The 15,168-nt window shown below is 46.8% G+C and overlaps 1 gene segment (V, D, J or C); it reads right to left on the bottom strand.

Moving 5' to 3' along the window:
* LOC120616805 (immunoglobulin heavy variable 3-23-like) overlaps nt 1–14,862 on the bottom strand; it is an 81,194-nt gene extending 66,332 nt beyond the window's left edge. Inside the window, 1 exon segment of the V gene segment in view lies at nt 14,785–14,862. Within this exon segment, the coding sequence occupies nt 14,785–14,830 (46 nt within the window).
* Between the last annotated feature and the right edge of the window lie 306 nt (nt 14,863–15,168).

The following is a 15,168-nucleotide window of genomic DNA, read 5'->3' as shown; positions in this document are numbered from 1 at the left end:
GGCTATTTGAGCTATGTTGAGTCTTCCAATCAATGAACATGGAATATCTTCCGACTTCTTTGTGTCTTGATTTCTTGAAACAATGCCTTGTCATTTTCAGGGTACGGCTCCTTTGCCTCTTTCACTAGTTCACTTCTGGGTATTTTGCTCTTTTTGTTGCAAATGTAAATGGATTTCTTTCCATTTCTTTTCTGAAATTGTATTATTAGTATATAGGAATGCAATGGACTTTTGTATATCGATTTCGTATCCTGCATTTTTATTTGTTTACTGGTTTTAATAGCTTTTTGGCGGAGCCTTTAGGGTTTTCTATATAAAGAATCATGTCATCTGCAAAAAGTGACAATTTGACTTCTTCCTTCCCAATTAGGATGTCTTTAATCTCTTTCTCTAACCTATTTGCTCTGGCTAGGACTTCTACTGTGTAGAATAGGAGTGGTGAGAGCAGACAACCTTTTTCTTTTATTCCAGATCTTAGAGGAAAAGCTTTCAGATTTTCACATTGAGTATGATGATAGCTGAGGGTTTGCCGTATATGACCTTTATGTTTTGTTGAGGTACTGTCCTTCTGTACACGTTGTATTGAGTGGTTTAACCATAACTAGTTATTGTATCTTGTGAAATGCTTTTTCTGCACCTATTGAGCATATGATTTTATCCTTTATTTTGTTAATGTGGTGTGTTACATTGATCGATTTGCATATGATGAACCATCCTTGTGTTTCTGGAATGAACCTCATTTGATCATTATATATTATCTTTTAAATGTATTGTTGTGTTCAATTTGCTAGGATTTTTACATCTACATTTATAAGAGATATTGGTCTATAATTTTTCTGTGTGTTTTCACTAGTGAAGCCATCTTGTCTTGGACTTTTATTTTCGGGGATGTTTCGGATGACTGTTTCTATTTCCTTACTGTCGATTGATCTATTTATATTTTCTAGTTCTCTTTGATTCTGTCTAGGAAAGTTATATATTTCCAAGAACTTGTCCATTTCTTCTAAGTTATTGAATTCGGTGGCATATAGCCTTTCATAGCATTCTTGCATAGTTCTTTTTATTTCTGTGGGGTCCATTGTAACTTTCATTTACGATTTTGTTTATTTGAGTCTTTTCTTTTTTTCCTTGGTAAGTCTTGCCAGAGGTTTGTCAATTTTATTAATCTTTTCAAAGACCCAACTCTTTCTTCATTAAGGTTTTCCATTGTCTTTTTGTTCTCTATTTCATTGAATTTTTATTATTTCCTGTCTCCTACTGACTTTGGCCTTTGTTCTTTTTACCTAGTTCTTTAAGGTGAAATGTTAGGTTATTTATTTAAGATTGTTCTTGTTTCTCAAAGTAGGCCTGAAATGATATAGACTCCCACTTATTACTGCTTTTGCTACATCTCTCCAACTTTGATAAGTCATGTTTTCATTCTCATTGTCGCTATGTATGTTTTGACCTCCCTTTACTTCTTCTTTGACACAGTCATTGTTTAGTAGCGTGTCGTTTACTCTCCGGGTAGTTGTTGTTTTTCCAGCTTTCTTTTTGCAGATGATCTCCAGTTTTAAAGAATTGTGGTTTGAGAATATACTCGTTAGGAGTTTAATGTTTTTCAATTAGTGGAGGCTACTTTTGGAATTCAACGGATAGACCCAGCATACGGTCTATCCTTGAGAATGTTCTATGTGCACTAGAGAAGAATGTGTAATCTGGTGTTTTGGGATGAAAGGCCCTGTAAACGTTGATTCTGTCCTATTGGTCTAATGTGCCATTTAAGGTTGATATTACCTTTTTGATTTTGTTTGGATGCTTTATCCATAGGTGACTGTGGTGTATTTAGGCCCCCTACTGTAATTTTTAAAAATCAATTTGTCTCTTTAGTTCTGTTCATAGTTGCTTTGTATGTTTTAGTGCTACCTCATTGGGAACATATACATTGGTAAGTGTTATGTCTTCTTGATGTATTGTCCCCTTTATCATTATAAAATATCCATCCCTGTTTCTTTTGCCTTTTTATCTTGACATCTATTTTTTTCAGATACATGCATTTTTCACTGGATGCCAGTGGCTTGGAGTATCATTTTCCAACTCTTTTCTTTGAGTCTGTGTTTTTCCTTGCAACTGAGATGTGTCTCCTGAAGGCAGCATATAGTTGAGTTTTGCCTTTCAATCCAACCCACTACTCTGTGCCTTTTAATTGGTAAGTTCGGTCCATTTACATTTGGGGTGATTATTGATATATGAGGATTTCCTACAGCCATTTTATCTTTTGTTTTCTGATAGCTCTGTGATTTTATTATTTTCCCTTGTGTTTCTGTCTGTCGTTTTAGTTTGTTGGTATTCTATGAATTTTTTCCTCCATTTCTTATTTTTTTATGTTATGGGTTTCTGTCTCTGTGTGAGGAAGTCAGAGGACACTGTTCCCTTCCTTCCTGAGCCCCCACACAGCTGCCCTCTCCCTCGGGGTTTCTGTCACTCTCAGGATGTGGGTCGTCACACTGTGTGTCTTGCACAGTAACGTGTGGCCGTGTCCTCAGTCCTCAGACTGCTCAGCTCCATGCAGGCTGTGCTGGTGGACGTGTCTGCGGTCATGGTGACTCTGCCCTGGAACTTCTGCGCATACCTTGTCCTACTATCTTCAGGATCAATTCTTCCCATCCACTCAAACCCTTGACCTGGTGCCTGTCGCAGCCAGTGCATATAGTAGCTGCTGAAGGTGAATCCAGAAGCCTTGCAAGAGACCTTCACGGAGGCCCAGTCTTCTTCACCTTGACTCCAGACTGCACCAGCTGGACCTGGGTGTGGACACCTGTGGAGAGGAGACAGCAGTGGGTGCAGAGCCTTGACTGGCCCTGGTGACCTCATCAGCCCAGGGCTGGGGATCCCCTTACCTGTCGCCACTGCCACCAGTAGGAAGACGCTCCAGCTCCAGTCCATGCTGAGGGTGGTGCTGTCAGGGCCTCTGTGGGGGAAGGCGTGATGGTGGGGTGCTGTGAGGACACAGACAGGTTCCTATTTAACCTAGTGCACCTCGGCCCATTTGCATATTCATGAGGCACCGTATTCATAGCTGAATTTTTGGCCATACCTGAGAGAGGGTCAATGACACAGGGATTATGCACAATGGGCATTTGAGGGTCCAGTCCCAATTCTTATTTGGGGACAGGCATCATCTGCCAGGTCACTGATCTCTGTGCACAATTCTGCTCACTGAGGAACAGTCTCACAGGATGTCTTCGCACTGTCCACCTCCTTTGTGTGACACAAAGATACCAGAATTGGTTCTGGGCTGTCAGTGAGAATGTCTCATTCCAGGCTCAGGGTGTCTCCTAAATGCTACACCTAGTGATTTAGTCAACTGTCCTTGCCACCAGCTCCTCACTACTCAGAGGACTAGGTGGCCTAGATCTGCCCCTCGTGTGTGGTTCCTATTGCCTTCTCGAGTTTGGCAAAGGGTCCTGACAGAATAAGACATCGTTGTTTCTTCAGCATCCCTGTCTGACTGTTAATTAAATTTTATGAAAGGAGGAAGCCCCACACCCTCAGAGTAAGGCCCTACCCATTACCCCTGTAACTGCTACTGGAGCTGCAGCCGCTGCTTAGTGGGTCCTGACCCCCCCCCCCTGCAGCCGAGTCATCACCCTGCAGGAGAGGGCCCCGTGTGGGCTCAGGGACATTGACTTTCCGGTGCCTGCAGTCCAGGATTCAATGTCTGTGCCCTGACTTTGAGATGCTCCCTCAGGAACACCATATGCATCACCTCCGGAAATAGTGAATAGGCCTCAGTCACCCCCCCCATGCGGCAGGGAGGCCCCAAGCAAGGGCTTTGTGAATCCACCAGGAGCCCCTTCCCTGGGGCAGACAGAAGCACTGACACAGGCAGCACTCCCCTGAGTTTGAAAGCTCTCGATGGTTTGGGGACTCCTTTGTCCTTTAGTTCCTTCTGGTTCAAGGTGACATCGGAAAATCCCTGCAGATACAGACCATGTTGTTCCATGAACAATCTACTTCTACTATTCCATGAATTAGACACACACAGCAGAGGTTCCCACAGATATCACCTTTGACCTGTTACTAGATGTAGGGATCTAATCTCACTACGTGTAAAGGACACCTGTACAGACATAACTGATATGAAATCACTGAACGTATTAGTATATTCGAGTGTCACTCAGGAAGCTGGAATCTGGAGAGTACAACAGACAACGACGTGTTAGACCTCAGGTGAGGTCATTTTGAAAGGACATCGGTCCCCATGGTTGGAGTCAAATGGTACATGTGTCACCTCACTCCAGGACCAGGAAGTGTCACTCCTGAAACACGAGCCAACTCATGAGAGCGCTCTGTCCCAGGGGGAGCTGAGAGCAGGCGGGAGGAGATGCAGGAGTCCTGGCTTCCAGGATGCACTGGGACACAAGGTCCACGATCACGTCTGAGAGCCACTGGTCTCTGCGTGTGAACATCTCATAAGCGCTGCTGTCTGGAACCTGTGCCTGTGCCGACATAACCAGGAACGTGATGAACATCCTTCTGGTCAGTGAACCTGCTCACAGTTAACCCTGGGATCTTGCTATGTGTGAACTGTATGCCCACCACTCATGTACGCCCACACCATGGACTGTATGGCAGAAGGGTTCTTAGGAAGTGTTAGGGAAAAATGAGACTGTACGGTGAGTCCTCATCATGTGGAACTGGTGGCCTTATGAGAAGAGAGGGCTAAAGAGACACATCTCTCACTTTCTCCTGCACGTGAGATTGCACTTAGAAGTCAGCCGTCCATCTGTCGGGAAGGATTCTCACCCAGTATAGATGCATCTGGACCCCACATCTGGAATTCCTGACACCATCACGTTAGACAATAAATTTCTGTTGTTTAAGCTGCCCAGTCATTGGTGTTTGTGATGGCAGTTTGAGCACATGAGACAGACTGTGGTACTGAGAAGTGGTGTGATGTTGGAATAATCACCAAAGAAGGTGTGCATGGATTTGGAAGCAGGTGATGAGTAGGAGGCGGGAGACTTTTAAGTGCCTACTAGAAAATTCCAAGCTTGCTGAGAGGGGTGTTACAGGTGATTGTGTGGAGAGCTCAGAGAGAGGACGGGAGAGCCGTGGAGGAAGCTCCCGCACCCTGGGAGAAGCAAGCACAGTCACTAGGACAATGGTGGTTGGGGTATTGACATTGGGAGTCGTTCTGGTGAGGTGTCCATGGAAATGAGAAACATGGCCCGGGTTCTGCAGGACATGTGACCTTGTCATGAAGTGTCAAAGAGCTTGGCTGGTGAGTTTGGGTTTGGGGGAAGGTAGAGCTGTGAGCAGTGAAAGTGTGTATTTAGCTGCGAGGATTTCTAAGCAAGGGCAGGAGTGGTTGGTTCTTGCTGCTGCTTCTAGTAAAATATGTGTGAAGGCTGATGGATCGGAGATGGCAGTGGACATCGAGTGCTAATCAGAACTCGGGGACTTGAAAAGTGCCAGCCCATCCATGCAGCCAGAAGTGTGATGTTTCTTATGAAGCAGGCAGGAAAGATGTTGTTGAAAAACAATTTGATAGAAAAATTAATGGGCATGACCAACAGGTTTCATCAGCCATCTCTGCACCAGCCAGGATTAGAACTGTGGATATTCCAGCACAAACACTGTTATTTTGAAATAAACGAATGGAGGAAGGTGGTCAGAGCTCTTACATTGTACAGACAAGGATCATAAGCCACTTTGGCTGTGAGGACACAGTCTGTTTAAGAAAAGGAAGAACAGCCTTGGAGGAGACTCGAGACCATCAGGGAGGACTCCTTGCTTTCAGAATCTTGAGCCACCGCCTTAGATTTAACAGGTGACAGGATCTCCCAGCAAAGCTCAGGTGTGACCGCCACCTAGCAGACCCTGTGGGTGTGACCACCGCCCAGCAGAGTTGCAGTGAAACTTCCCTATGGGGCCGAGAGGCTGAGACAGCTCCCCAGTGGGTCCGTGAGGTGGGACCACCATCTGGAGGGTTCTGAGTGGGGGCATCCGGCCAGAGCGGATTTGCCTTGCTGGGTTGTGGACCAGCGTTGGCCCCACAATTTCTCTTTCTTTCCTCTTCATCCCTTTCAAGATGGCACTGTCTACCCTCTGGCTGCCCCATCATCACATTTGGGAGGCACATAACGTGTCTGTTTTTGTAGGTTCATACATCGAGAGGACATTCACCTCAGGATGAATCATACGTCAAGATCCACCAGTCTCTGATGAGATGATGTTTAGATGAGACTTTGCACATTAGACTCTAAGCTGATGCTGTAATGAGTAAGACATTTGGGGATGTTGGTTTAGAGTTCATTTTACATGAGGGAGAGCCGTGGATTTTGGAGTCCACAGTTGTAATTTTATGGACTGAATTGTGACCCTCAAACTTCGCATGTTGGAGTTTGAATTCTCAATGATGGTATTTAACATTGAGATTTTAGGAGGCAAGAAAGGCCAAGTGAGGGCATGGTGTGGTGGTCCCACCCCACTAGGACAGGAGCGCTGGGAAAAGAAGAGACATGAGAAGTGACCAGCACATCCAACGAGTTCCCTGACCCTGTCTCACCACAGACATCGATGAGGTGTCCAACACGGTGCTCTGTACAGTAGCATCTATCAGGATGTCCTCTCTCCTAAATTTTCTGAATTCTTAGTGGTGCCCATGGGTTAGCAGCCAGCTGTGTCCCTACCTGACTCAGATATGTACTTCAATAGTTCCCGTGTGACCTTGAATCATAAATGTGCATGACACGTAGGGTAAGTAGGTCACCTTTAGACTCCCTGAGTATAACCTTACTAGGGGGTCCACAAATGGACAGGCATGTTAGATTAACAATAGCAGATGAACTAAGGACAGGTGAATGCCATATATGCACATAATCCCTCTTCTGTGACTGGCCTGGGTGGAGGCTGGAAGATTGAGCTGGGCTCCAGTCCCATGGAGCTCATGGTATAGGGCAGACTTAGTGAAGTTAGGACAGTAGATGAACCTGGTCGTGTTGGGAGGGTTTCAAAATTCATCTGAGGAAGTGAAGACCTGGAGGGTTCTGTGTTGTAGGCAGGACTAAATGGCACTAGATAGAGTCCTGGGGGGCTGATCCTACCCCTGTGGCCATGTGTCCTGTCTGAAGGGAGGACTCATGTGGGGACAGCGTGTGCCTGTGTGGGCAGAGAGCCTGAGCTCAACACACAGGAGTCTGCACTGTACCGGGTCTCTCTTTGTGCAGGTATTTTCCAGCGACAGGGAAGAAGACAGCCCTCAGGATAGTCCCTCTGCTGAGACATGAAAACAGACACATAGAAAACTGGTGAAGGAAGGTTCCCAGCCACCAGTGATATGTCGTCTACAGACTGAAAAGGTGCATTTTCATTTTAGTCTGCAGTGAGATAGGAGAATTTACAGCCACATCGAAAAAGTCAGAGTTGTCCCCGTGGGCAGCTGAGAACTTTGAGAGGAAATCCCTGCTCCCAACAGGACACTCCTTCCCACCTCCCTCTGCACCTGCTGCAGATCTGGTCTGTGTGTGCTGTGCCGTGTGTGTTCTGAGCGCCCCCTGGTGACCTGATCGGCTCCCGCAGCTCCTCGTCCTATCTCCTTCAGGGAGGTTTGTGTCTGGGCTCACACTGAGGTCCCCTCACTGTGTCTTTCGCACAGTAATACGCGGCCATGTCCTCCCTGGTCACGGAGTTCAGTTTGAAGAAAACCTGGCTCTTGGAGGTGTCCCTGGTGATGCTGAGTCGGGACTTAAGAGCTGGGTTGTACTCTGTGCTTCCACCACCCCATATAGCACCGACCCACTCCAGCCCCTTTCCTGGAGCCTGGCGGGTCCATTGTACACCATAGCTGGTTAAAGAGAACCCAGAGACGGTGCAGGTGAGCGAGAGGGTCTGCGAGGGCTTCACCAGTCCTGGGCCCGTCTCCTGCAGCTGCACCTGGGACAGGACACCTGGGGACAAGGAGCATCAGTCCTGTCAGTCACATGCTGTCACAACCATCCCACAGACCCCTGTCTGACATCTGAGACACTCACCTTGGGGGGCTGTCACCAGGCACAGGAGAAGACCCCACAGTCTCATCTTCACCTTGACCACAGCGCTGCTTCCCCAGAGACCTGAGCCCTGTGTGAGGAGAGAGCTGTGAGCGTCCACAGCCCAGACAGGTTTTACCCTGGGGCTGGAGGAGGAATTTGCATGTGGGCAGCCTGCTCCTCATAAGTGGGGAGGGACCGGGTCAGGCTTCCCTGAACCCTCTGGGAACCCAATGAACATCTCTACTCAAACTCACTCACTCATACGTCAAGCATATGGGATCACATGGTTTATCAGGACATTACATTCATCTCAGAGGACACCCTGACTTTTCAGAGCATAACAAGAAATAATGGGCTAGATGAGTAGGTTACAGTTTTTAATTCTCATGCACTTTTCAAATAAATTTACAAGGCTTTAGCAATCACCCAGGTACTTTCTGATACCTAACACTCCTATATACATCCACAATTGCCAAATGTTTATAATCATATGTCATATACAAATAATGCCGACCTTGGTCTAAAATAATAAAAATAAAGAATATTCCTTCCCATTATCTTCTTTTCTTAGTTTGTGACCTATTTTCTTACCTTATGACATTTTTATAAGTGTGTCTACCAGAAAATATTCTTTGTGCAAGTATTCTACCTCCCAAAGCATATTGTGGAAAACCCAAATAAATTCCATCAAAATAACTGAACTTTGGCATGAAGAAAGGTCAAAAATGTGAGTATGCAGTGAATAAATTCATCATCTTGCAAATAGAGAAATTTTTAACCTTTATTAACTAACTCGTTTTCTTGGCGTTGGTGTTTTCAGGGATGAGGAGCCCACAGTCAGGCAAATAGTGAGGTGCCTGAGCAGCTGTGCTCCTGGGACAGGACAGTGTGACCCTGACAGGACTTCCCTTCCCCCTCAGCCTCCCCGCACTCCAGGATGTGCTTTGTGGTCTGAGGGTCTGGGATCCTGCGTAATGTGTAAGGTTTTTATATAATCCAGCAGCAACTTTATACCAGATATTTGAGTTGAAACTACACTTTCCCAGTGTCCGCTCATCCTTTCTTTTTCTGGACGGTATTTCTAGTGGATAAAAGATTCCTTTTTTCACAAATTCTGATTGATCAGTATGTTTTTTCATGGGACTTGTTGTTAAAGTTTTAGCTAATCATTCAGCAGCAAGACCACGGTCACAAAGAATGCATTGTTCTTATGAAAGGTAAATTTTTTTATATTTTACACTTAGGTTAATGTTTTCAAGAAAGCAAACTTTTTAGTTAATTTTCAGATGTATCCTGATTTTCCTTTTATATTCATTAATTTTTTCAATTTGAATAAACAATTCTTGCAACACTGCAAATAAATGAAAGTTTATGTCCTACCCAGCAATGTATATGATAAACATAATCCCCCGCATGATGGTGTATGGAAGTGGTGAACTTGGGTGGTGATGAGGTAATGAAGGTGGAGCCCTCATGAATAGGATTAGTGTCCAAAGAATACAGACCCAGAGGCTGCGTCACCCTTCCCCCAGTGAGGGCACAGACACAGGAAGACGGTGTGTGAACCAGGAAGCGAGACCTCAAGATGCCGAGTCTGTTGCTGTCTTTATCATGGTCTTCTCACCCCTGGACTGTGTGAAGCAACTTCCAGTTATCTTATAAGCCACTTCATCTCCTGTTATTCTTTAATAGCAACTCACATGGGCCATGAAATCGGTAAAGGGAGATGGAGGTGCTGCTGTAACAGATACATAAAAACTGGATTCTGCGTTGGAGCCGGGCTGAGAAAAGATGCTGGAAGGGTGTTGAGATGCATGTTAGAAGCCTCCATGCTGTGGACGGGTCTTTAGAGGAGGATTTGGGGGGAGCTCAGAGAGAAAGACGGGGAACAGGAACATCCTCAATATTCGTGGAGGAAACCTCAGCCGTCCTGAGCAGATGCAGCAATGTGGGTGATGACAGCCATTGTGAAGGGTGCGCAGATGGTGCCCGAAACTTCTTATTGGAACCTGTAGGGAGGCGGTCCTTGTTATGGACAGTGGAGAACCTGTGTGACGTGTTTCTCCTGATGTTCTGTGGAAGGTAGAATGAGGAGAAGGGAATTGGACACTCAGCTGAGGCTCTTTCTACAAGGGAGGCAGGTCAGGCTCCGCTCCCTGAAGGACAACAGTGATGAGGCTAAATTGTTCACAGTTCTCACGTTTGATCTTTCATGTCTTGCATTATAACAAGCACAACTACGTTTTCTGACATAAAACGCCAAGCACGGGGCATTGGTCCTTAGGAATTTGTTACCTCCATGTAGAGGGGGCCCCATGGGACAGGCCCAGCTGCTGCCCCCCCAATTCCATCACCTGGCTAGTGCTGGGACCACACACCTATGAGTCTCTCCAGCTGGGACTGGGCACAGCAGGGACACTGGATAGGCCTGTTGCTGAGAAACTTGGACGTCCTCAGAGTAACACTTTGGAGGGACAACGTGCTGGACCCTCCTTTCACTGAGGGGCAACTTGGGAACGTCACTCGCCAGCTCTCCTTCTGCCTGCTCTCAGGGACAGAGAGCTTCTGCGGCCTCACAGCTGTGGGTGTTTTCCTAAAGACATGTAGTGGGATATTTCAGCAAAGTAATCCAGCCCTGACAGTTTTTTGGTGGAATCTTTAGAGTTCTCTCCAAATAGTATCTATCATGTCATCGGTAAGTAACGAGACATTTGCTTATTCCTTTCCAATTCAGATACTTTTTATTTCTCTTCCAATACAATATTGACGAGCAGTGGTGAAAGTGGGCATCCTTTTCTTGTTCCTGATCTTAAGGAAACGCTTTTGGCCTCTCTCCATTGAGTATGATGTTAGCTGTCGAGTTGTCGTCACATGTGGCCTTTAGGATGTTGAGGTATGTTCTGTCAATTCCCACTTGCGGAGAGTTTTTATCATAAATGGATGCTGGATTGGTTGAATGCTTTTTTTGCATCTATTGATATGATCATATGCTTTTTAATCTTTCAATTTGCTAATGCGAGGTGTCACAATAATTGATTTACAGATTTTCTTTCCTCTGTCCCTTTCAGAATGCAATTCTCTTACCTGTGCCTGCCCCACCGACATATTTTCGGAGCACATAACTTGTATTGTTTCGAAGGTTCACAGCTTCAGAGGACATTCACCTCAGAATGAACCATTCACCAGTTCCACCAATAACTGATGAAATGGTATTAAGATGAGAGTTTGGACCTTAGACTTTGGAGTTGGTGCTGTAATGAGCAAGACATTTAAAGCTGTTGGGTCACAGTTAGTGTAATTTGCTTGAGAGAAACACATGAACTTTGGAGGTCCACAGGTGGAATATAATGGTCTGAACTGGGTTTCTCAAAAATTCATAAGCTGGAGTCTGCATTCGCAATGACTGATTTAGAATCGGGCTTGGAGGAGGCAGGAAAGGTTAAGTGAGGTCACAGTGTGGAGATCCCGCCCCACTAGGACTGGAGCATTGTGGAAAGGGCAGGGAGTTCTCTCCATCACCGAAGGACTCAGTACAAACGATGTCACAGCTCAGCCAGCACAGAGCTTTCGCCAGGATTGGAATCAGCCAGCGCCTTGAGGCCCTCATCTTCGCTGTCACCGTCAAGGCAGCAGGCAGATCTCAGACACTTATCAGCAGTGACTGAGCACTACTCAGTCAAATCTGAAAGGTTTTCTTTCATATGTCACCACTCGCTCAGTCTGGAGGTGGCCGTCGAAGAACCTGGTGCCCTTTTGCATTCTCAACAGCAGCAGCTTGCCCTGTTCTGTCCTCATTTCATACAGCAAAAGCATCACATTCTTCATCCTCTACTGTGAACCATGGGGACAGGACTGGGACAGAGAGACAAAACCTCAAGTGCTCCTTGTTCGGAGCCCTGAGCACACCAGGTATGAGCACCCACTTCCTCCCGAACTCTGTGTTCAGCTCCCCTCTGGGATTTAGCTCAGGCTGAGGCTTTAATGTGCGGTCAGGGGCTGTCCCCTCAGTGCTGAATGGGGATTCCTATAGACTCCTGGTCTAGGGTGTGAATTCTTCTTCCCCCTATATGATTCAGTTCTGTTTGATAAAGAAGATAAATCGTCCTTTATCCAGGACACAATGTGGGTGCACTAGAGAGACTCACTTCTCTAAGTAGATCTAAAGAGGTGAGTGGCCTACAGGGTGGAGTGATCAATCTTTGTCAGTTGGATTAGGGGTGCTGGGCCACCCCATGGGGCCTGGGCAGAGAAATGCTCTTCAGACTAAAGAGGAGGCCACGTCTGTGGAAAGGTCAAAGTGTTCCTTGCTCTACAGACCAGGAACCAGAGAGAAGTCCAAACACTCGGGGTCCCTCACCTGAACCCTCACCACTCCGGTCACACCGCCTGCAGCTACCTTCCTAATGGGAGCATTCCCGGATGTGGGAAGGATTTACAACAACGACTGTCATGGGGTCTGAAGGCACAACAGCAGACGGACTGTGCAGTGCCAGGGCCCAGTGCAGAATCATAGGAGGGGTCTCCAGTTAAAATTTAAGAATGTAGCAACAATGAGAATACAGCATACTCTTCTAAATAAAGCAGAATTCCTGTTTTTGCCTTCTGTTCCATTGAAAGCCAATAAATGATGAACACATTTTTGGCATAATTGCGCAAAAAGAAAGTGCAATTTTTTTTTATTGTCATACCAAGCTGTGCTAATCCCACCGGATGTCCTGGTTCAGGAGGTGACAAGTGCCTTAACGATCGCTCTGAGCCACACAGGCTGCGTGATGCAGGCACATGACCAAGTTTCCTTTCCTCCCATCAATGATTTTAGGTAGAAAGACTCACATGTCAGGTCACCGTTTTGCTGGAGGAAGGTAAGGAATATGAGCACAGACGATGAGAACACTTTGCAGCATTTACAATTATTGGAAGTGCAAACATTAGTATAGCTAGTTGATTCAATGTAAGCAATTTTATTATATGGTCAACGTTCAAGTGTACAATCCCATTAATACTGTCAGAGAAAGTGAGGAAAAACAAGGAAAAGTAAGAAAAAGTATTTTAAACGCTTGGACTGAGAATAATTTATGATCATTCTATTCTTTACCCAACTTGTTCAGTACCCATCACTCATGTGCTTCCGTTATTTTAAAACTTTGTCTTCTAAACAGACTTCCAGTTTTGGGTACTGTCTCAGTCCTGCTTTGAGTGTTTCCCAGAACTTTATGTCACACATATCTGATTGAATGGGGGGGGGGCTGTTCCGAGGGACAACATGAGTGACGAGCACAGCAGCTGTGATCCCTGAGGTTGGAATCACCACGGCTACACATGAGTGTCCAACACGGTGCTCTGTCCAGGTGAGTCTATCAGGATGACTTCTGTCATTCAGCTCCTAACTTGCCAGTGGTGGCCAGGCATCAGCAGCAAGCTATGGGTCCACTGAATGTCCTGTTCTACATTAATGCTGTGTGAGCTTGAATCATATCTGTTCATGACATGTGGGCTCAGCATGTCCACCTGCCTTGAGCGTCCACAAATGGACAGACATGTTAGATGAACTTTACGACATGAAGTGAAGGCAGGTGAATGCCCATGTATTTGCTTAATCCCACTACTGTGACTGGTACTTGGGGACGGTTGGGAGAGTAAGGGAAACTCCAGCACAGAGGACACATGACTAAAATAGATTTAGTGTAACTAGGACAGTAGATGACAGCAGGTGATGTTCAGGTGTTTCAATGTTCACCTGAGTAAATGAGGAACAAGAGGTTCATGTGCTGCAAGCAGGAGAGACACTCTGTGAGACAGAGGTCCTGGGGGACAGGTCCTCCCATGTGGGCCATGTGTCCTGTCTGAAGGGAGGCCCACGTGGGGACAGCATGTGTCTGTGGGGGGCAGAGCCTGAGCTCAGCACACAGGTCCCTGCACTGTGCCGTGTCTCTGTGTGGAAACAGTTTCCAGCCTCAGGGACACAAAGCCCACAGGTGGTCTCACTGTCAACAAATCAGAAAGGACACATTGAAAGCTGCTGCAGGAAAGGTCCCCAGGCACTGCTGATACGCCGTCTACAGACAGGTTACTTCTTCATTCCTCTTCTGCAGTGAGAATGGAAAATTAGAGCCACAGAGAAGAAGCAGTAATTCTCCTGGGAGGCAGCTGAGAGATTTGAGAGGAAATCGCTGCTCCCAACAGGAAGCCCCTTCCCCAGCTCCCTCTGCACCTGCTGCTGGGCTGGTCTGTGTGTGCTGTGCTGTGTGTACCCTGAGCGCCCCCTGGTGAACTGAGCTCCTGCTGGCAATTTGAGCACCCATCCAGTCTCCCTCAGGGAGGTTTGTGACTGGGCTCACACTGAAGTCCCCTCACTGTGTCTCTCGCACAGTAATACACGGCCGTGTCCTCAGCCTTCAGGCTGCTCATTTGCAGATACAGCGTGTTCTTGGCGTTGTCTCTGGAGATGGTGAATCGGCCCTTCACGGAGTCAGCGTAGTATGTGCTGCTGCCACCATTATTAATGTATGAGAGCCACTCCAGCCCCTTCCCCGGAGCCTGGCGGACCCAGCTCATCCAGTAGCTACTGAAGGTGAATCCGGAGGCTGCACAGGAGAGTCGCAGAGACCCCCCGGGCCGTACCACGTCTCCCCCAGACTCCACCAGCTGCACCTCACACTGGACACCTGTGAACACAGACATGTCAGGGTAAGGAAACTGTCACACGTCCCTGTTCCTCACTCATACCCACTCACGTATGCAGTGTCCCTTGTTCCCCATCAGTCACCTCGTAAAACAGCCACGAGGAAAAGCCAGCTGAGCCCAAACGCCATGGTGCGGCGTGCGTGTTCAGACCTGATCCCGGAATGGGGACACCTGGGAATCGCGGGCTGGGCTCCTGTCCCAGAGCTGCAGGCTCGGGGCTGGGCTGGCTTTTATCAGCAGAGGGGCCCTATTTGCATGTGCTCTGACTGTATAAGGAGCTCTGGGGTTGGTGACCCACAGAGAGGGCGGAGACCCAGAGCAGGTGTGGGTGTGCTCGGGCACGTGGTGGCAATAAGAACATTTGGTAAACTATGACTTTTATTGTGACATGTGTTACTTAAACACTTAGCACCATCACATTATTTCATTTTACTCATGCACGTAAGTCATGGGATGTGATGTCATT

The sequence above is a fragment of the Pteropus medius genome, unplaced genomic scaffold (assembly GCF_902729225.1).
Source record: "Pteropus medius unplaced genomic scaffold, Ma_sr-lr_union100, whole genome shotgun sequence".
Lineage (NCBI taxonomy): Eukaryota > Metazoa > Chordata > Mammalia > Chiroptera > Pteropodidae > Pteropus > Pteropus medius.
This window is presented reverse-complemented; position numbering and strand designations above follow the sequence as displayed.